This window comes from Mytilus galloprovincialis, chromosome 9, assembly GCF_965363235.1.
Source record: "Mytilus galloprovincialis chromosome 9, xbMytGall1.hap1.1, whole genome shotgun sequence".
Classification (NCBI taxonomy): Eukaryota; Metazoa; Mollusca; class Bivalvia; order Mytilida; family Mytilidae; genus Mytilus; species Mytilus galloprovincialis.
In genome coordinates this window covers 39,802,929-39,825,904 of record NC_134846.1, presented here as the reverse complement: position 1 = coordinate 39,825,904, position 22,976 = coordinate 39,802,929, and the positions used below count along the sequence as shown (strand labels likewise).

The 22,976-nt window shown below is 32.6% G+C and overlaps 1 protein-coding gene across 1 annotated transcript; it reads right to left on the bottom strand.

Moving 5' to 3' along the window:
* Positions 1-13,532: 13,532 nt before the first annotated feature.
* LOC143046793 (ficolin-1-like) lies at positions 13,533-18,633 on the bottom strand. The gene is made up of 6 exons (XM_076219863.1): positions 18,450-18,633; positions 17,412-17,483; positions 16,530-16,660; positions 15,277-15,373; positions 14,736-14,900; positions 13,533-13,786 (listed from the first exon to the last, which is right to left on the bottom strand). The coding sequence occupies exons 1-6, from the start codon at positions 18,556-18,558 to the stop codon at positions 13,557-13,559; spliced, it is 804 nt and encodes a 267-aa protein (XP_076075978.1). The 5' UTR covers positions 18,559-18,633; the 3' UTR covers positions 13,533-13,556.
* Positions 18,634-22,976: the final 4,343 nt, after the last annotated feature.

The following is a 22,976-nucleotide window of genomic DNA, read 5'->3' as shown; positions in this document are numbered from 1 at the left end:
ATCGCAAGAATTAAAATCGCATTTTAGTATAAAATAACAAAACCGCAATAATAACAAATGCACGCAATCATTTCTGAATGAGCAGTAGTTTGATATCTTTAGGTAATTTGAATGGTTATAATATCAAGTGCAACAGATAAATCTAAAAGAAACTAAACGTGCGTTTGGCTCATCATATTATACGCCTGATATCTTTCATGAGTCTATGCGTTAAATGTCAGATCAAGTCTTTAATATTTAATTATCAGGATCCAAAACTACGACTCTGGATTATCACTTAGAGCGATAATTTTGAAAAAATTACTTAATTACAGGAAAATTGTAAAGGATTCAAAAAATAGAAAGTTGATAAAAGATATCATTTAAGTTTTTTTTATTTGCCATGCAGGAGAATCTAAATGGTGTTCACAAAATTGAGATTAAGGCAGAAAACTACTAATTCATAGTCCCATTGCTTTCTATGTTAAATTATGCAATTTAAAGTATTAATGGCTACTTTGTCTTATATTTAAATAAAGTGGTTGTCATTTCATGTGAACACTAAACCTTATCCTAAAGGAGGGACGAAATATACCAGAGGGACAGTCAAACTCATAAATCGAAAATAAACTGACAACACCATGCTAAAAATAAAAAAGACAAACAGACAAACTTGCTGTCAAACATTCAACATGCCTGTCATTGCGTATTCGAGCGAACTGATTCCCGCAAGTTTGATAGTACAAAAACCGGTATTTCTGATCTGAACAACAGGGCAAATGTGTCCTGTGCCCTTCTTTTATAATTTTGTATACTTCCTTATTATTCAAAAAAGTAACAAGGGTTCTACGGTGACTCAATCTCCCAAAGCCTTCATTTGATACCAAAACTATTTAAATATTTCACCTATTGACAATAGATCAATAATTCAGAACAATGTTTAAAAAAGAGAAAAAGGTAAACGAAAAAAAGAAAAATATAAGAAAGATAAAAAATAATTATAAAGAATAAAAAAAAATACTTACACTTTCGAATGTACTTTTACAGTTTTCATTATTTTTGTCAGATTTTCGGACTGTTTTCCTATGATATAGATATTTTGCATCATAACATCCATTTTCCTCCTCATGCAATACTTACAAAAAGACATTTATCAAATTTTTATCAGATTCTTGATTTATTTTCGTTTGAGAGGAAACCATGTATATAAACAAACTTTGGGTTAAAGTCCGAGTCAGTATTTTCCCGCAATTTCGTTCTAATTGAATATCTTTTAAAAAGTGTTCCGTAACCTACATGTGTTTCAATATCTTTTTTATTATTTGCTTCCTTAACTTAAGCTCCTCTGGGTAAAAGTGTCAGTTTAATTTATTTATTTTTCTAATTTCACCTAGTAATTAAATCCTTCACAATACATTAAATGTGACTGCTACCTTTAAAATACAGGATTTATTAGCACGTATAATCGAAATATGGATTTCTAACATATTTTTAATGTTAAATTAAACATCTTGAAGTCATTAAATTAAGAGTCATATGTTGCCATATATTGAGCTCGTTGCTTTCTTCAAATATTTTCATTGTTTCTTCGAAAGAGAATCAGAAATGAATATTTCAAGGCAGCAAATGGTGGAGGACGTCCATCTGTTACCAAAGTGATTATAGTTCTTACTGATGGCGTCAGTTCTGACAAACCAATTCCTATTGCAAACAAGCTGAAAAGTGAGAAAGTTTACATATTCGGCGTTGGTGTTGGAAACGGAATTAATTTGAACGAAATTTCTAAAAAAGCGTCCGGTTCTGATTATGTCAATCTTGTAGACGACTTTTTGGGTCTCAAAACTACTGTGGTGCAAAAGATTGCAGAGAAGATCTGTACTAATATAGGTGCGTATTAATTTGCTGTGATGTGATGGTATAAGGATATATGCATGGCTATTTACTATTCCCCTACGGATACAAAGAGGGTTACTAAAACCCAAAAGGGAGTGAGGCCGCTAGCTTTTTGGGCTGAATTTTGTAGAAAAATAAACAATAAAACACAACAACATAAATATATGACGTCATCATTAACAGTAGACACGACTTAACGAACACTCGCTATCAACTGGCATATTCATGAATAGGTACAGGCATTTTCAAATGTAGGAAACGGTGGGTTTAATCTGGTTTTATATATAAATAGCGTATATGCCAAATAAGTGATTTCTCCAGATTCCACGATTCACTGATCTTACCCGGATTTGACGGTCCACCAAACGTTGAAATGTGATGGTGCAAGCATTGCATGCTGTTTATGATACTTAGTTTTTATTTATTATTCACAATTCACATGTGCAAAAGATTAACAAATCTGTTAAAAATCTATTTCATATGGATAAGTAGGAAACACAAGTATATTGTGTATTCGTGTGCAATTCATCAAATTGTACATACCTTTCAAAATGACATGTGTGTTTTCCTCTATTGAACGGGGATCTCGGGTGCCCAGTCATTTTAAAAATTAGTCAAAATACTGTATCACGGGGCTGTCAATACGAAGGTTGTGAGTTCGAATCCCGCAGTAGGTATGTGTGGTTGATCCTTTCCTTATTGTCTAGAAATATCAATTTTCCTTCCGAAGACATCCATACTCTCCATGTATCTCCGCCTTTCTTCACCACCAATATTAACCTTCTCAAATTAGCCAGTAGTTCGGAAAATGGCGTATACACAATACAACGAATTAATCTATTAAACAACAATAGTAGGGGAAAGAAGACGACTTTTGATAGACAGCATGTTTTCATGATCCTATGAAAAATGTAATTATAAGTATTGAATACTTCATTTAGAGTGCATTTCTTTCTAACACAAACGATGCAAACGGCTAAACGCGCACATGTTTCGATCATTTCTTTCTAACATCCGTTTGCAAAGTTTACGTAAACTTTGACAAACTATGCACTCGCTAGAAATGCGTCTACAGTTTGTCGTTCGTCGTTTGTTATGGTCCAATGACACAGTTTTCGTCCTTTTGAATTTAGTGTTCTAAGGAAATGCACTACGAAATAACTTTTTTCTCGGTCCCATGCTTTTACAGTATAATAAAAAAAAAAAAAACGAAATACTGCAAGTACTAATCGTTATCATGGGAAACACACTTTCATACATATTAAATAGAATAGACGGTGTAAAGTATTGATATTTATTACGTATGTTGGTTGCATGAACCTCCTTTAGTTTAGTTTAAACATATTTTATTTGCAAAAGTAGGAAAAGGGATTGACACAAGTTGTAACAACATCAGGGACCACATTTAATAATAGCATTACTGAAAGTTCCAAACAGGGTCAGTAAATACGTGCACTGATTAAACGGTGTATTTTTTTTTCTACTTTTGCAGCGTTTAGCAAACGATAACAAACGCCACACTACGTTTACAAAATTTTGGTTAGAAAGAAATCCACTCAAAAAAAAGTGTTCAATACTTATAATTACATTTGTTAATATATGATCAAGATAACACGATTTCTTTCAAGTTTTTCTTTTATTATCTGTGCACTTTATTGCGGAATATCGTGTCATCGTGAATGTTACATTTCATTAAAAAACGAATGTTGATTTCAGAATGACGCGAGATTGTTGTTAGCCAATCAAAATAACGTATGATAATAAAACATAAATGTATTTATAAATAAAGTAAATATTTAGTTTCAAACCTTGTAAAAGTGAAGCAATCATCATGTGATCATACAAATAATTCAACAATATGAATTGACGATGTTTACTTACAATCAGATGATAAACATATCCATAAAAACTGGAAAAATCTACACTGATATAGGTTTTAAAAATTAAGTTGATATTTTGCAGTTGTGTATATTCGTTTTGATATTAATTGAGATGATACCACTGTGATTCAGACTATCACTGGGTCAAATATATGGATCCTATAGATACAAGATGATGTGGTATGAGTGCAAATGAGACAACCCTCCAATCAAGTCACCTTTTGTTAACGTAAACCATTAAAATCCGTATTTACACAGTTAAGAAAGTACTATTATGTACGTGTAGATAATATCTGACAATTCTTCAAATTTGACAATCGTTTGTATTCTGAATTTGCTTGTTGTCGTTTAATGTGTACGCACATTATTTTTGCACTTCCAGCAAACAACAAAAAATGGTGAAAATAGTGATAAAGACAGCGATAGTAAAGGCAGCAGATATGGTGAGTGACACCAATCAATCGACAACAAAATTGCAACAATAATCTTTATATGTTATATGATGTTGATTTGTAAATTGTAATGTTTGCAACTTGTTGTTTAATGAAAGAGTTATTTCTGTTATATGTTAAAGTATATGGCCCTGTTCCGTATTTTAATCCGTGAATAGATATTCATTTAGATGAGTTGTATCGCTTTGTTAGGACTGTCCCACGACAAAGCAAAGTCATTTCGTTATTGGCTCAAAATTGTATTACTAGCTTAGCTATCAACTTGACATTTCAATAGGTTTTGTGATGCATTAGTTTTAGCGCCGAGATATACATGTATTCTCAATCACTAAATATCCAAAAGATTTTTGTACAATTTTGACTTTAAAATAGGTAATGTCTGACACCACAAAGGAATTTGATTGATATCTGACGTCAATAGTTGCAGATTTTCGGGTCACGTGTATCATTTTTACAAATAGCAATACGGTCTATTGTTCAGAACAAGTGTCTTCAATTTTATTAAAGAACAATTTCTAATAAAGATGTGCAATAAAAAAAGTAAATTAGTAATTGGCAAATGTATTATTGTTTGTAAGGTGTTTTAAAATTTGTTCGATGGTAAACAACAGCTTACGTGATTTAAGAAAACTTTATTTATCAAATTTAGGAATATTTTGATACATATATAAGATAGCAGCAGTGTCACCAATTTGTAATATACATTATACGATATAATATCAGTGGTATTTGAAAAAATAGTGTAAAAGCAGGAAAACTACTTAACCTAGAATATATATCATTTTGTGGTAAAGACAACCAAAATTATCAAATTCTGTCTGCATACTCTCACACTTTCTAAGTCATAGTAACATGCAATATGTGTGATAATTACATTAGGACAAACAAGAATGTGTCCCTAGTTCACGGATGCCCCATCCGCACTATCATTCTCTATGATCAGGCGACCGTGAAAATGGGATAAAAACTCTAATTTTGCATTAAAATCAGAAAGATCATATCATAGGGAACATGTACTAAGTTTCAAGATGGTTGGACTTCAACTTTATCAAAAACTTTAACCTGAAGACAGACGGACGAACAAACGGACGAACGAACGAACAGACGCACAGACCAGAAAACATAACGCCCATAAATGGGGCATAAATAACACACAATACTAGTAGTAAAACTTTTCCAAAATAATTATAGCAGTTTCTTTAAAATTAAAGTAAGACAGTTAGGATTATCAAAATTCCTTGTTGAGTTTGCTTTTATCTACTAAAGCCTAGGGCTTGTCAAAAGTAAACTACATGTAACAAATTACCAATCTCCAAGAAAAATTTAAAACGGAAAGTCCCATATAAAGTCAACAAAATCAAAACCTCAAACACATCAAACGAACGGAAAACAACTGACATATTCCTGACTTAGTATAGGCATTTGTAGAAAGTGGTGGACAAAACTTGCGTTTATATCTAGCTAAATTTCGTACTTGTAGGGCAGTCTCATACAATTCCATTATATTGAAAACAATGTATGAACAAAACAAACAGCGAGAAGAGAATTTAATGTAAAAAATAAGGATACAGCAGTCAACATTGTGTAATAATCTTAACCTCTATAAAAAAAACTATTTCAACAAAGAAAAACAAGATGCATAAAGAAATTTGAATTAAATGTTTTTGTATTACGTTATTTTAGGACAAGTGCCAATAAGAATTGACCTATCGATTCCAATTATGTTGTCACAGAATGTCGGTCAAGTACCAGAAGATGCAGAGTCGAAGAAAGGATATTATGCACAACTACGGAATGCAGCTAAATATCCTTACAAAGCTGGTACTTACAACCACATTCCAGTTAAGGATCCAAAAACATCTTATTAATCAACACATACTAGAATGAAATTCAAAATGTAATAAAGTTTAAATATTCACATGTTATTTATTCACGTTATTGCTGCAGACATTAACTCAAACACTTTTGATGTCACACTTGTATAAGTAAGAACCTAGGGTTCTCCTTTCTTCTGATTTAAAATGATATAATTTCAATTATCACGAAAACTTAACGAAACTCGATCGCCATCACGTATACATTGTTATTTGGTATATTGCATTTTGTTGGCATGTTATACTTTGAATAAGCTTATTGCTCAGTCGAAACCTTTTATAATTTTTGTGCAAAAGTAATGTAAATCTACAACTTGTATTATGACGGAATCCAAAAGAACAACCAATTAATCCATCTAATTCCAAACTTTGAAAAAAATAAATAATTGCTATATTTTGTCATTACCTTCAATGTCACGTTCTTAAAATAATACACGCTTTGTATGACACAAAGTAATTGATTTGATGCTTGAGTGGTATGAGACTGTTTTCAGAATTGTAAAATATCATACTCCTTAAAGTTGAATGAAACATGAAAAATTACAAGACAATTTCAGCAACTTTTGTTTGAAAACTTATCATGCTTATCGAACCTGCTTTTTTTTCTTTAACCCACATCATTCATTAACTTAAGATACACTAGAACACACCCGCGAAATCGCGGGCATATACAGCTTGTAGACTGTTGTAGGATGATTTTTTGTAAAAGATATTATGTTTGGAGAATTTCATAAAAGGTATCAAAAGCCCTCTCCCTTTTTCCAAAGTCCGATATTTGTTTCCTTTCTGTTAAATTCAATTATTTTCGTGTGTCTGGCTTCAGACCACAATTATTCTTCTCCTTTGCTACAATGTTTCTTTTGATAAAAGTCAAATCAAATTAACAATTTGCACCGTTTCAAACATGAAATAAATGTAACTGCTTATATATAGACCATTATTAGTCTAATAAAATATGCTTCTAAGACAATCCATCAGTGTTTTCTTTTTCTTTTGAGAGCCTTATTAACATGCCAATGGTAGGATACGAATCATGTATAAATGACTAAGGCTAATTTGAGGGGTGGTCGGACGGGTCCTAATCCCGAAATCCCGGGCTTAAAACCATGAAATCCCGAGATGCAGAAATGCATATCCCGAAATCCCGAAATCCCGAAATCGAAAAATATATTCCCGGATCCCGTAAAGATCAATCCCCAAATCCCGAGCTTAAAAACACCCGATCCCGACGCCCCGAAAAAGGTCCTGCCTACTTTTAATCTCTACCTTACTTTCATTTTTGCCAAATCACTATTTTCCCTTTCAACAATAAATTGTTATGCCCCATTTATGGGCATTATGTTTTCTAGTCTGTACATCCGTTCGTTCGTTCGTTCGTTCGTTCGTCCGTCCGTGTCTGTCCCGCTTCAGGTTAAAGTTGTTGGTCGAGGTAGTTTTAGATGAAGTTGAGCATGTTTTACCTATTTTAATATACATGCAAGTGGTATGACCCCATAAATAGTAAAAATTTCAAAGAAAACAGTAGACAGAATCAGTGCCGACTTTCTATACTAACATACTAACATACTAACATAGAAAGTCCCTGACAGAATACAGACAGTCTCTATATATTAAAGTAGTATAATCGTAGTTTACATGTAGATAAACGCGAAAAATAATTGTCTTCTCTAAGGAGGTATAATAGTTGTGGTTCTTGGATCTAAACATCATGATATGAAACTCGAAAAATAATTGTCCTCTCTAAGGAGATATAATAGTTGTAATTCTTGCGATCTAAACACCATGATATTTAGAATACTTTGAATGGCTTATTTTTTTTCTTTCCATTTTTGTTATCCATCATACGATTGGTTGTACTTACAAGTGTCAAATGTTTTACTTATTTATATATATATATATACAACTGGTATGACCCCTTAAATAGTAAACATTTCAAAGAAAACAGTAGACAGAATACAGAGAGTCTCTATATATGAAAGTAGTATAATCGTAGTTTAATTACATGTAGATAAACGCGAACAATAATTGTCCTCTATAAGGAGGCATAATATTTGTGGTTCTTGCTATCTAAACACCATGATATGGAGAACGGCTCTGATTGGCTTATTTATTTTTTCCTTTTTGTTATCTATCATACGATTGGTTGTGTTTGTGCATCTTTAAAACCGGAAGTCTTATCTATGACTAAAAGTCAGTCCGTCGACGGAATCATATCCGGACTCCTTTTTTGTCGTTTTTCTCCCAAAATAACTCAATCTGAATAATCATAAGAATGAATGACAAATGCGACTATGCATGTTACCTACAGGACACAGAGGCATGATGATTGATTTATTGTGGAAGGAAGAGAAGCGACACCAAAAATTAGGTCTTCTCCGACGGTTTAATAGTATAGATAGATGCTTGAATAAACACCGAAAAGATATTATTATTATTTTAATTGACAAAATAAGGCCACGGCTCACAAATTTATCAAACATTATCATCAATAAAGATGAACATTAGCATGATCATGAATCACAAATGATCATAATTAACACATTAGCGTGGATCACTGTTGATCAATTATAATATTAGAATGGATCACGTTTGATCAGTCAGATTCTACTTCGTCAAAATTATCTCCCCATTACGCCAGTTCATTTTTACAATTGTAAAAAGGGAAGCCATCGAAGGGATGACGCGCTGCCAATTAATTTAGCTCTCGAATACCGATAAATTTTTCCACATAGCACCATAACGATCTTTATATGCCAGTTGTATTTTGAAAGACAAATGTATCTACTTGATAATAAGTATCAGTTAATGTACTTGTCTGCATTCAGGTGGGATTTTCGAAAATTCATAAACATTTAAAAAAAAATCTAATGAAATATTTCGTGGAAGGGCAGACTAAAACTTTTCAGTGGTTGGAGACCATAAATCCTAGATATCCCACAAAAAATGAATATTTTTTGAAGAAATGCATTTTTAAGATCCAAATTATATGTCTTATAAGTAACCAGAATTAACTCTGACGAAAATGTATGCCCATTCTTTTTTAATCTCTGAACGCCAATGCAGACGATACACTGAGCAGACGTGAAATACGATATTGGTCCGCTAGGACACATGACCCTTTTTCGAAAAACGTAGTTTAATTTTCAGAAAATCGCAAACATACGCATCTTCCTATATCTATTATAAAGAAACTGTATAAGGACATGTAAATCGAAAAGCTGAAACGGCAACTTCACAAAGTTAATTAGACAATCTATATCCTATTATGAAAGATTAGATTCATGCTTGAATAAATTCCAAAGAAATATAAATGAAATATTATTCTAATTGGCAGGAATACACTTTTTTTTTTACAATAGAACGGTTATACAATAACGGGATGTATAAGTACAGTGCCACGTCAAACGGATAAAACACAAAACAGACTAAACCGTAAAGTAAATCACATTGTTCATAAAAACAAATAAAAGAATACTATACGATGATATTATTTTTTTTTTATATAAAAAAAGGACAGACAATATTTGACATACATGTGTAGCCCTGGTTCACTTTCTACGCATACACTAATGATGATTTACAGTCTGAGTAGCGGCTGCAAGCTCTTGAATACCGCATAAGTTGGAAAGTATATATCCTTTATGCAGGTGAAGCTGGTACATGTATATAATGCTACTAAGTTTGGGGTAAAAGATAACTTCAAAATTAAAATCTTCTTGTATGTCATAGATTCTGTTGTTTCTTTAATTTCCAGTTCTGAAGATTTATATTACTAGTAATGGAATCCAATTAGAAAAGTCTGGATAGTTAATGAAAAGAACATCATAAGCGTATCTGAATGTGAAATCATATGATCTTCTTTGATCTTTGCATCTAAGACTAACAATCAATACCAATAAAACAGATAAGTTCTTAAGATCTGGGTTCAAACAAGCTTTCAGTAACTGCAAAATTTATATCGTAATGCTGATTTTTTTATATCAGTTTGGTTTTTTTGTGCTTCGTACCGATCTTTAATGCCAGTTTGTTCTTATATTTAAAAAGAGGATAAGGTATGATTGCCAATGAGACAACTGTCCACAAAAGACCAAAATGACACAGAAATTAACAACTATATGTCACCGTACGGCCTTCAAGAATGAGCAAATCCCACACTGCATAGTCAGCTATAAAAGGCTCCGAAATAAAAATGTAAACCAGTTCAAACGAGAAAACTAACGGCCTTATTTATATACAAAAATGAACGAAAAAAAAATATATAACACACAAACAAACGACAACAACTGAATTACAGGCTCCTGACTTGGGACAGACACATACATACATGGCGGGGTTAAACATGATAGCGGGATCCCAACCCTCCCCTAACCTGGGACAGTGGTATAACAGTACATTATAAGAATGGACTATAAAAATCAGTTGAAAAAGGCTTAACTCATCAGATGGACAAAATACAAGTGGACGTATATGTTGTTTTTTAAACCGTTATTCTTGGTAAATACGTTAATATTGCCATATTCTTAATGAACAGGTTCCATGTCAGATGCCTGTTCTTCAGTAATTTTCGTTTGTTCAATGACATGTCTGTTATATTTGTTTCTTTCGTAATTTGTTTTAGTTTAAATAAGACCGTTAGATTTTTTTTTGAATTATTTCACATTTTTCGTGTCTTTTTTTTTTATAACTGACTACTGCCTTCATGGGAGGTTTTTTCCTCATAGTGGAAGGCCATACGGTGACCTAAAATTTCTTTTACCTACCTCTTTGAAAGTCTTGTTGATAGATATCTCATTTGAATGTCTTATCCTTTTTATGAAGAAATAACACGAACAGCAAATAATTATCAGTTAGACCAAGTTTTACACAGACATGACTGACACAAAGGCTGATGGGATTAAATCAGTTTTTTAGTAGTGCACTCAAACCTTCTTATTTGTATACCATTTGTCGTAGTGTTATAAAACTAGAGGCACTAAAGAGCCTGTGTCGCTCACCTTGGTCTATGTGAATATTAAACAAAGGAAGCAGATGGATTCATGACAAAATTGTGTTTTGGTGATGGTGGTGTGTTTGTACGTCTTACTTTACTGACCATTCTTGCTGCTTACAGTTATCTCTATCTATAATGAACTTTGCCCAGTAGTTTCAGTGGTAAATGTTAGTAAACATTTACAAATTTTATAAAAATTGTTAAAAATTGACTATAAAGGACAATAACTCCTTAGGGGGTCAATTGACCATTTCAGTCATGTTGACTTATTTGTAAATCTTACTTTGCTGTACATTATTGCTGTTTAAAGTTTATCTCTATCTATAATAATATTCAAGATAATAACCCAAAACAGTAAAATTTCCTTAAAATTACCAATTTAGGGGCAGCAACCCAACAACGGGTTGTCCGATTCATCTGAAAATTTCAGGGCAGATAGATTTTGACCTGATAAACAAATTTATACCTGTCAGATTTGCTCTAAATGCTTTGGTTTTTGAGTTATAAGCCAAAAACTGCATTTTACCCCTATGTTCTATTTTTATCCATGGTGCCCATCTTGGTTGGATGGCCGGGTCACTGGACACATTTTTAAAACTAAATACCCCAAAGATGATTGTGGTCAAGTTGGATTAATTTGGCCCAGTAGTTTCAGAGGAGAAGATTTTTGTAAAAGATTACTAAGATTTACGAAAAATGGTTAAAAATTGACTATAAAGGGCAATAACTCCTAAAGGGGTCAACTGACCATTTCGGTCATGTTGACTTATTTGTAAATCTAACTTTGCTGAACATTATTGCTGTTTACAGTTTATCTCTATCTATAATAATATTCAAGATAATAACCAAAAACAGCAAAATTTCCTTAAAATTACCAATTCAGGGGCAGCAACCAAACAACGGGTTGTCCGATTCATCTGCAAATTTTAGGGCAGATAGATCTTGACCTGATAAACAATTTTATACCTGTCAGATTTGCTCTAAATGCTTTGGTTTTTGAGTTATAAGCCAAAAACTGCATTTTACCCCTATGTTCTATTTTTAGCCGTGGCGGCCATTTTGATTTGATGGTCGGGTCACCGGACACATTTTTTAAACTAGATACCCCAAAGATGATTGTGGGCAAGTTGGATTAATTTGGCCCAGTAGTTTCAGAGGAGAAGATTTTTGTAAAAGATTACTAAGATTTACGAAAAATGGTTAAAAATTGACTATAAAGGGCAATAACTCCTAAAGGGGTCAACTGACCATTTCAGTCATGTTGACTTATTTGTAAATCTAACTTTGCTGAACATTATTGCTGTTTACAGTTTATCTCTATCTATAATATTATTCAAGATAATAACCAAAAACAGCAAAATTTCCTTAAAATTACCAATTCAGGGGCAGCAACCCAACAACGGGTTGTCCGATTCATCTGAAAATTTTAGGGCAGATAGATCTTGACCTGATAAACAATTTTATACCATGTCAGATTTGCTCTAAATGCTTTGGATTTTGAGTTATAAGCCAAAAACTGCATTTTACCCCTATGTTCTATTTTTAGCCATGGCGGCCATCTTGGTTAGTTGGCCGGGTCACGCCACACATTTTTTAAACAAGATACCCTAATGATGATTGTGGCCAAGTTTGGTTTAATTTGGCTCAGTAGTTTTAGAGGAGAAGATTTTTGTAAAAGTTAACAGACGACGCCGGACGACGACGGACGACGGACGCAAACTGATGAGAAAAGCTCACTTGGCCCTATGGGCCAGGTGAGCTAAAAAGGTGCAACATAGTGCCCAATATCTTGACAACATCAATTGTAAAAAGGGGTCGACATGTGTTAACATCTACAAGGGGCTAATTAATTGCCAAACGTATACTTATCTTATTTATTCGAATATATAATTGTTCGAACAATGACACATGCTACGAATTCGTAGGTGTGCCTTAACAAAAGAGGTTTATTCGAGATACGAGTTTGACTAAGTGCAAGAGAGGAAGGTGGAAAATACCAGAGGGACATACAAACGCATAAGTAAAAAATAAAATAGAATACTACGATATAGCTGAAAAAGAAAAAGACAAACAAACAATAGAACAGAAACCGAAACATAAAAAAACTAAATAATAAGCAGCACGAACCCTCTTAAAACTTGGGATGATCGCAGGTGCTCTGTAAGGGTAGGCAGATGGAATTTGTTCACAGCGTTTTAGATTAATGCCGATTAGGAGACTGATTAGCGTATAGAGACACCTGTCTATAATTGAAGATTGCTTGGTGATTTGAGTCGTTAACTTGCTAACTCATAACCTGTATCGTAAATATTTTTATTTACTTAGTATATTTATTATATTAATAAATGGACGAGAAGGGTATCATCTATTGTATAGTACTGTCCATTATAGTTCATTGATATATATATATATATATGAAATGGATTCAAACAAATAAATCGAGATGTATTTTTTTTTTAAATACTTTAATTTGTTCATCGGTACTGAATTATTTTGGTCTGGTCATCATTACAGCGTATTTTATTGAAACTCCAGACCCTTTCCATTGCTCCCACTCTATAGGACTACTTTTCTTGTTGTAAGATTTGGTCAGTGATACGTCGTCACAAGCATAATACCACCATCCGGAGGTAGCAGCACAGTTTCCTTTCGGCCAAGTATCATTGTCACTGTCTGGCGTTGAAAAGGCAAATCCGTTGTGCTTGGAGAAAGAATCACCTAGAAAACAGAAAATTGAAATAGAATAAATTTCATGAAGCAAAATTATTTGATTGATCATATCTCGCTTCAGATTCTATGTTTGTAAATGTCGAGGCTACATTTGTTCATATTGATAAAATAATATTGTAAATTCACAGTACTTAAAATAAAATATTTGGGTCCAGTAAAATATCTCTCTTTCATGTATCATAATTACTGACCAACAGAGTAAGTGTGATTGAATCATATATAGGTACTTATGGATTGAATAACAAAAAGAAAATCATCTCGCTTCTATAAAATTATGTTTAAAATTGCGGTGTGTTTCTTATCTGTATTTCATTTTTGTTTCTCATATTCAATTAACATTTACATATAGATTTATGAATTATTGTATACATGCAATCTTCTAAAATGGAAAAGTCGGATTTACAGGTTTCTTCATTGTGAATGCTTAAAAAAGGAAATATTCGAAAGTCATTAATTATAGAATACTTTAGAAGCAAAATGACCAATATGGATCTAAAACAAACAGCAAGAATCATCCAAGGTTGATTTTCCCTGAGGATTGCTGGTTCCTTAGTTTTAAAGATACAGACAACTGATGTATGCCATCTAACGCCTTCTAACAATAAGCAGACTGTTAAATATTAGAATTCAAGTATGTTTAAACAACTTCTGGATATTTTTGAATGTACGCATATCAGCAAAAATATAGAACTATAGGTAATTGGACGGATGGAACTTTTACAACGAGTACAGTTTAACTTTGATTTCAATACCAAACCTATTCAAAATACTGAAATAGAAAACCATTTAAATATTTCAAATTTTACAATGATGTTTTCAGCATTTAATAAATTGTTTTAAGTAAATTGTAAAAATGTTTTTGGAAGGAAAATTTTTCAAATACAATTCACGACTGATATTATTCGTTTTGATGTACAAATATTAATCAGGGTCTTACCTGCATTTCCGCTGTATCCTCCAACAGACAGCTTGTATTTCGATGCACTGTTTCCAACAGCAAACGACGAGTACTTGGCAAAACGCTTCTCGCCCTTGAAATTAGTCAGATCAACTCTGACCTCACAGTTACCATTGGTTGTCAAAGAGTGCAATAAACTATTTCCTAACAGAAATAAGGTAGATCACTTAAAAGTGCAAAAGTAATCTGTTAAGACATTTGCAAATTCAGTGTGTATTATGAATATTCAAATTATAGTTAAACGTCATTTAGGAGGTAATACGAAATGCTAAATATAAAGTACACTACAAGGACACGTGCGAAACATTCATTGATAGTATCAGTCGTGTAACACCCCATGGTGGTAAACCATGCACTTTCATGGAAGGTCAACATCTTTTAAAAATATGATGTTGTCTTATATTTATATGCTGTACAAAAATCCAGACTTTTATTATAATAATGGACCGATGTGGACAATAAACCAGCAACTAATTGGAACCAGTAACGAGTAATCATTGCATTGTATGGTTTTGATTACCTATCCAAAATTCTCTTTTCAAGTTTCCAAACCCTCTTTCATATGTATGCCAGTTTCTGTTGAAATTCTCACTACCATCCACTCGTCTAACAATGACCTGAAATGTTGAAATATCAAGTACTTATAGCTGACTATGCGGTATGGCCTTTACTCATTGTTGAAGGCCGTAAGGTGACCTATTATAGTTGTTAATTTCTGTGTCATTAGGTCTCTTGTGGAGAGTTGTCTCTTTGACAATCATACCACATCTTTTTTTATAGTCCGTTTATAAATGTGGCAGACATGTTACGAAAATGTATATACTCGATGCTGAGGTTGACAAACAAGGATTTCTGAAATTCGTTTTCAGGTTTTATAGTCAGTTCGACCTTGTGATGCGTTTTCAAATTCATCATTCAACAACTTTCTGTTTACTGTCAAGTATTTTGGCGGGGGTATCATCAGTGAGCAGTAGCTCGCAGTTTCACTGGTTAAAGATGTGAAGAACTTTAGGACGGGTGTACTCAATGCAGAACCGACTTATCATACAATATTATGAAATTCAGCTATTGTTTCAATGTAAAATGTGACTGGTTCGACCCAACTTAATAACTTAGAGGATCTTTGGAAAAAGACATCTTAATAAACATATTCATGCAAAATTTAAAAAGCATGCCGCATTGAAATTTCTGAGGTGTGAAATTTAACCTGCCTTTCAAACTTGCCGAAAAGTCATCGCTGTCATATACACTCTAATGCATGACTTTTATTTTTTGTTTATTTATTTAACTCTAACCTAGTCTTTACAAAAAAAAAAAAAAAAAAAAATAAAAACTGATTGTTCCGAGAACATTTGAAGGTCTTTCCACCTTTACTGTGATAATAAAGAATGACATTTAGGAAAACAAGGTATCACTTTTAGTTACAACAAACCGATCAAAAAATAAAGATTCAAGGTACTTTTCCATTGCAATAGGCTACTTCCGGTCAACCTTTTAAATGTCTAATAGTATTCACTGGGAACTTCTGTGCATAGTCAAAGAACGATAACTTTGTTCCCGGACCATTTTATAGAATTTATTTATAGAATCTGAGACAAAGAAAACAATTATTATCTGATAGCCCGGTGACGGATTCCAACTATAAATGCTGAAAATGTTCAAAAATCCAAAAACACTTCTAAATGTACATTTTGTCAGATACAATGTACATATATTAGCTGCAGGAGTCTTTGTGTAATTCAATTATTCGAGACAAATAATATAATTACTGACCGTCCAACCACCACCATCTGTTTCCATATCGCAATATACTGACTTTGGTTCATTTTCATCTGGATAGATTTTATATATTCCACTTTGTGTATGTTTTCTGTGAAGATATTTACAATCCTTTGGCTTGAAATCTTAAATAAGATTGAATGTTCTGATTAGTTTAAAAAGAAAGAAATATGTATACCGATGCAGTTAGCGTTTTTATATACTAGACCATACTCGCAACCTTGGGGTCCGTGACTAAATTGAAGAATCTACGCTTATATTAAAGTCTGAATATTTAGAATTCGTTTTGTCATTTGATAAAGTCACGCTGATTATAAGGTGAACAGTTATTTCCTATATCATGACGAAGATCAGGTGTGATTATTACCCTTGTTTATAACAAATCCTTAACACACCGTTCGGTTGTGCGCCTGACAAAGGCTGAACTGACAGATTAAGTAACAGGGATCAGTGGTTCTTTTCACAAAAAAATCTAAAGGGTAAAAATATTCGAAAGTCATGACCTGACTATAAACGAGAAGACCATTGGCAAATATTTCAATGTTGTATTGAGGCGGAGATCAAAATGAAGACATGACGTTGGATTGGTCATGTATTGAGGAAAGGACATGAGGTTATCACCAAGATGGCTTTGCGATGGACATGAGATTGTAGAAATGAAAGAGGTAAGCAAAAAGAGACCTGGTGTAGAATGGTAGAAACTGAGATGAAAGACCTTGAAAAAACCTGGAAGGATTTTGAAAAGAAGGCAAAAGACAGGCAAATGAGGCGAATACTGGTTGAGGCCTTATGTGTTGACAGACAAGGAGAGGATCATGAGTATAGTAGAATAGTACATGACTGTGTATTTTAAAACATAATTATAAGAATATTTACCTGGCTTTCTGTTTCCATCAGCTGCCATAAGATTTAAAACTCTGTCAGCAGTATCTCCATAGAAGCATACACCTGTAAAGTACGAAGTGACGTTCTGTAAATCTTGATATCAATTTAATTTTTTTGTTTTTCTCGACAAAGTAGGAGTTGGTTAACCGTTTAAATACGGAATATCTATTTCACAGATGACAACGAATGTTCCAATCGTCGTAACAACAATCTCGTCCCCATTTCCTTGAATGTGATCGACCGAATTAGACATATCACTGGGTTTGTAATAACATTATCAATACTACGGGTCTCACATCAGGAGCAGGCGAATTGATATTTACCCTGACAGCCCACCTAACATCGTCACGGTTTTTGGTTGTACGTGTTGTTGCTCAGTCTTTAGTTTTCGTATATGTATTTTATATACTGTTGTTTGTCTCTTGGTCTTATTCTGTTTTGCCCTGACATTGTCAGTTTATTTTCGACATACATGTATGAGTTTGCATGTCCGTGTGGTAAATTTTTGTCACTTTTTTCAGTTGTTTAAATGGTTAGCTAACAAAAAAAAAAGACAGTCGAAACACACTGTTCAAAGGTTATACACATGTTACAATGTATATCAATTAATGGAATTCTATGTAGAACATACGCATGTGCATGATGGTGTTGCTTAGTGCAGATCTAGATTAACAATTTACTACAATGTAATTATTCACATTGAACTATGCGTTTTGTAATCTCCAAAGTTGAAATTGTCTCTAAAAAAATCTCAAATGTATGTTGATTGTTTTGATTGCTGTCTCGAGCTCGTTGACATATATCTCAGGTGTCAATTTCTTCACCAGCATCAGGCAGGATCCAGTTATTTTGAAAGCTGGTTTCAACACATGAAAGTCATATAAAATGGTGGGGGTCCAATTATACATGTATGTCCCCATTCAAAGGCATACGTTGTCAAACAAAAGTAGTTGGTTACAACTCCTGGTCAACTCCCTCTTCAAATGACCATTTCTATTTATCAGGACTACTCTTAAAAAATACACTCACCACTATTTGATGATGAAGTAACTTTTTTGTAACTATTCTGCGAATGGGATTCCACCATTCTCTCCATAAGCATGGTCAACAAATACATAAACAATGGTTTGGAATCCATCTGACTTCAATCTGTTGATTTAATGTTAAATCTAGACGGTGCTTAACAAGAAGGACTGATGTGTTTGTTTGGTGCCTTTCTATTTTATGATACGGCTGTGAACTTTGTTTTTATTTATACCGCATAATAAGAAATGTTGGCAGATTATTCTTTTGTTTACGTGTAATTTAGGGAAATGTAACACTATTTTATATTGATTTGAAATTCAATTCTTGTATCAGATGTATCTCTGTTTTATACATGCAATTTAACTTTAATTGGTTTATCTAGATCTCACTTTAACGATCTTTGTTTACATAAGATTATAAAACAGAACAATAGGTTGATCAAAATAGTTATTGTTTCGTTTGATGTATTGAAATACAAAAAAATTGAAATACACTAAATAACATTTTTTTCAAATTATTTATGTTTCTTTTTCTATAAAACCAAATTCGATAATTTTGAAAAAGATAGCCAAATTTTGATCCAAATAAATGTTTGCCATTGTTAGAAGTTAAAGATGATAAAATACTAATGTCTTAAAAACAAACAAAAAAACGACATCGGAGTCCTTAATTCTCGTAAGAAAAAAAAAATACTGCGCAGTTTTTGCAATATCTATTCATCAATATGAAAGAATAAAGATATGACAAATAATATGTTTGTTAAGTAGACAGGATCTGTTTGCCCTTCCGGAGAACTTAAAATCATCCACGGTTATTAATTGGGTTCATGTTGCTCAGCCACCCGTTCTCTATGTTAATTTTTGTAGACTGTAACAGTTATTTGAGTTTTTGTCGTTTTTTGTGTATTTTTGACATGGCGTTGTAAGTTTATCTGCGACATATGAGTTTTGATATCAATTTGGTATCTTTCGCCTCTGCTTTATGAAATATAAATCAATGTTTTGTTAAAGCTATTACGTATTTATATTTAAAGGAAAATAGCTTTGCAAAAAAAAAAAAAAAAAAAACTCGTATCAACAATATCTTTTTAAAAATTTAACGATAATGCCTTGATTGAGGTGTCCATTATTTCTATACCCAAGATTTTTTTTAAGATAGATTGCATACGTATTGAAATTTTTTTTTTTGCATTCGTATTAATAATTTAACTTTACATTCGAAATTTGCAATTTAACATTTATCCGTAATTACATATTTCAAATACAGTTATCTCCCGTTAACAAGAAAATATTAACAACAAAAATTGCATAACACATTTGGACTACCAGGTCCTGTCGAATTCGGGAGTATAAACTTTTATTTCACTTCTACGGACGTCTCTTATGGGCAAAGTAAATTCCTTGTTCTTCTGCCATGAGTGTCTAATTCTAGAACTATTATAGTATTGTCAATGATATCTTTGATGGTCACAAATGTTTAACATGGACAACATACTTGTTTAAGAATCGTCAAAGAAACAGCAATTAGTTGGCAGATGCATTTTCACCAGAAAGTATCTATCAGATATGAATGCTTAATAATTCTAAATTTTCACAAAGCATGTATTTGGTTTGCTTGTTAATCTAGTAAGTGATGTATTTAGTTTTGTTGCAAGTTGCAATTTTGATCTTGATGAAAAAAGAATAATTCAAAAACCCTAAACAAAATATTACATACAGTTTTCAGCAATAAACAAGTGTCGCTATATTATTGTTTTAAATTTTAGTTATAATAACCGCTATCCTTGTTTTTGACTTGGGACATGCAAATGAACTTGTAACAAATATTAACCAGAGAGACTAGTACCGAAATTCTCGAGAAAACACTTATTTTTTCAAAATCCATATTCGAACGTTTTGAGTCGAAAGAAATTTCACATTTTGGTCAAATGTAAGATTAGAGAACGAAAGCGACCGCTTGGTTATGCATCTGATAACTCAGGGTAACATGTGAACAATAGACAATTTATTTACTAACTACGCTAAAATGACTAGCATTTTAACGAAATAAACGCTATCACCAACATAGCAAGTACTGCTGACCACTTCAGAGACTTATATGTTTTTTTAATTTATCGATTGTTTTTTATATCTAAATATGATGTTGTCTGCTCTTTTTTTACGTATTTTTACCCACTCGCGTTATTATGATTCTTTTCAATAAGAGGGGGGATGCAAAAGGTTATATCTAATACAACTCGATATGCTATTTTCTGTATTCCTAAAACATGTACATAAATAAGGCCGTTGTTTTTCTAGTTTGAATTGTTTTACATTTGTCATTTTTGAGCCTTTTATAGCTTGACTATGTGGTAGGGCTTTGCTCATTCTTGCAGGCCGACCTACAGTTGTTAATGTCTGTGTCATTTAATCTCTTATAGACAGTTGTCTCATTAGTATTCATACCACAACTTCTTTTTTTTTATATATGCTTGATCGCCAGAAGTCTAAGTAAATCATGCTTAAAGGTCAAGATATTTCAACGAATAAACAAGGTACTCCTCAGGCTCAAACATAACCGAATGACCCCGGGAAAACTTATGCAGTAACAGATACAAAATGTTATAACAAAGTGCTTGCTCTTGGTTTTTCGTTAAGCATAATCGAGAAAAAGAAAAAACACGCAGGCTGTAAATCAAATCTTGATCTTTGTTTCTCATTAGCTAACAAATACCAACATCATTGATGGAAATGTTTCTGTTTAAATGACTCTTATAGTGAAATTTTTGCGTTTTACCTTGTTGAAATTAAATTGAGGAAATTCAGGTATGACTAACACTTTTGAATACATTTTGTAAAATGATATTCGAAAATTTGATAATTTTTTACTGTTTTCTTTTATTTTGCTAAATAATTGAAGGACATTAAATGCTAAAAAAGGTGGTTACAATTTCCCGTGTTTTTCGTTCGCCACCCTATGACTATAATTTCCTGTTGTTTTGTAAGTTAAACAATCTATATCATTCTATAGTTTTAATCCTACACATACTTGTTCTATATTTCCTTTAACATGTTTAACCTTGAATTAATTGTTAATGATAACCACAATATATATTTATTAACTGACTTTCTGATTAAAACGATATTAATAGAAAATACATGTAGTGCATTAAATTTCACCTAAATCTAAAAGATAAATACTGAGAAGTAAAAAGTGCTTTTTTGTTGTTAACTTTTCGCTATGATAGCTTAAAAGGGCACCTATCTCGTCGATTAGTCTTCCTATGTCAAAATCCCTGAAGACAAGAAACGCATTAGAAGAACTAAAACAATATGATATAACAGAGATGAAGGTTATACATAAAAAAAAAAGACAGCTATCAATCGAGAAAACACCATGCGAAGCATAGAAAACAACCAACTGACAGATGTCTACACAATAGTCAAGTTTTAGACTAAATCGTCCCGAATTTATATAAAACTAACAAATACTTTCATATAAATCAAACAGAAACTGCAATTTAGGAGAAAGTTAATTATATTGAACAAAAAAATAAATAACCCAATTACAAATTATTGATCGTGTTTTCAACAAAATTTAAGAGGGAGAAAGGTGCCCGTGCCTCACTTATGGATTTGCATTTATGGGGAATCCAGACTTTTAACCTGCTCCACTCCAAAAGGTGTCTGCTTTGGGTTCCATGTGACCCCTTTTTCAAAATCCTGAATCCGCATTCGGTTTCACACAAATTCTGCAAACACAACTGCGTCAAGGCGACGAAGATGACACACACAAAATATAAACATGAAGTGAATTACAATACAAAAATAGTTTGAGGGGTATTTCTATTTCCTTGACACATTGGTATATAGCATTTTGAAGCAAAGACATTCTTTAATTTCAGTTTCTAGAAGTTCACACACTCGTCACTAAAACAATTGCTAACAATAAAGCTTCCGTATCGTATATGTACTAATTTACCAATTGAATAGGAACTTTCCTTTTTAAATTTTCGTCGGAGTTCATTAATTTTGTGATTTTACCTTTTCCCTCTTTCTTCTTTCCGCATACGATCAATTTTATAAGTGCGCAACATAAAAATGTGATATGATCAGCCCGTATCATGTTCATCTCATTGGCATTTTTACAAAAAGTGTGTATGATTATAAATCAAAAACTACCCATCAAACACAAAAGGACGTAGATGTAATCAAATATAAGTAACGGGACGGCCTTCAAGAATGAGCGTACAAATACCGTAAAGAAATCCGTAGCATGCATGAATGATATAACAATTCAAATGTGAATGAATGATACAACAATTCAAATGTGAAAACCAACAACGTTTTTATTTCTGTGCACCCCCCTCTCCCCCCCCCCCCCCAAAAAAAAAAGAAAAGAAAAGAAAAACGAATATGACAGACAGCAATCAACGACAACCATTGGATAACATGCATACAGTGGTCATACAGCTCAATATAAGAACAACGTTTATCTGTTAATATAAATTGAGAAGATTTTGAATCACCAAATCGCCACAATAAAGACATA

Bases quoted from the DNA above. Each gene is read 5' to 3' on its own strand.
- LOC143046793 (XM_076219863.1), bottom strand. From the start codon at position 18,558: ATGGATTCCAAACCATTGTTTATGTATTTGTTGACCATGCTTATGGAG. The intron at 16,661-17,411 runs GTAAATATTCTT...ATCTTATTTAAG, and splicing joins TGATGGAAACAGAAAGCCAG to ATTTCAAGCCAAAGGATTGT. The intron at 14,901-15,276 runs GTAATCAAAACC...TATTTCTGTTAG, and splicing joins GAAAAGAGAATTTTGGATAG to GAAATAGTTTATTGCACTCT.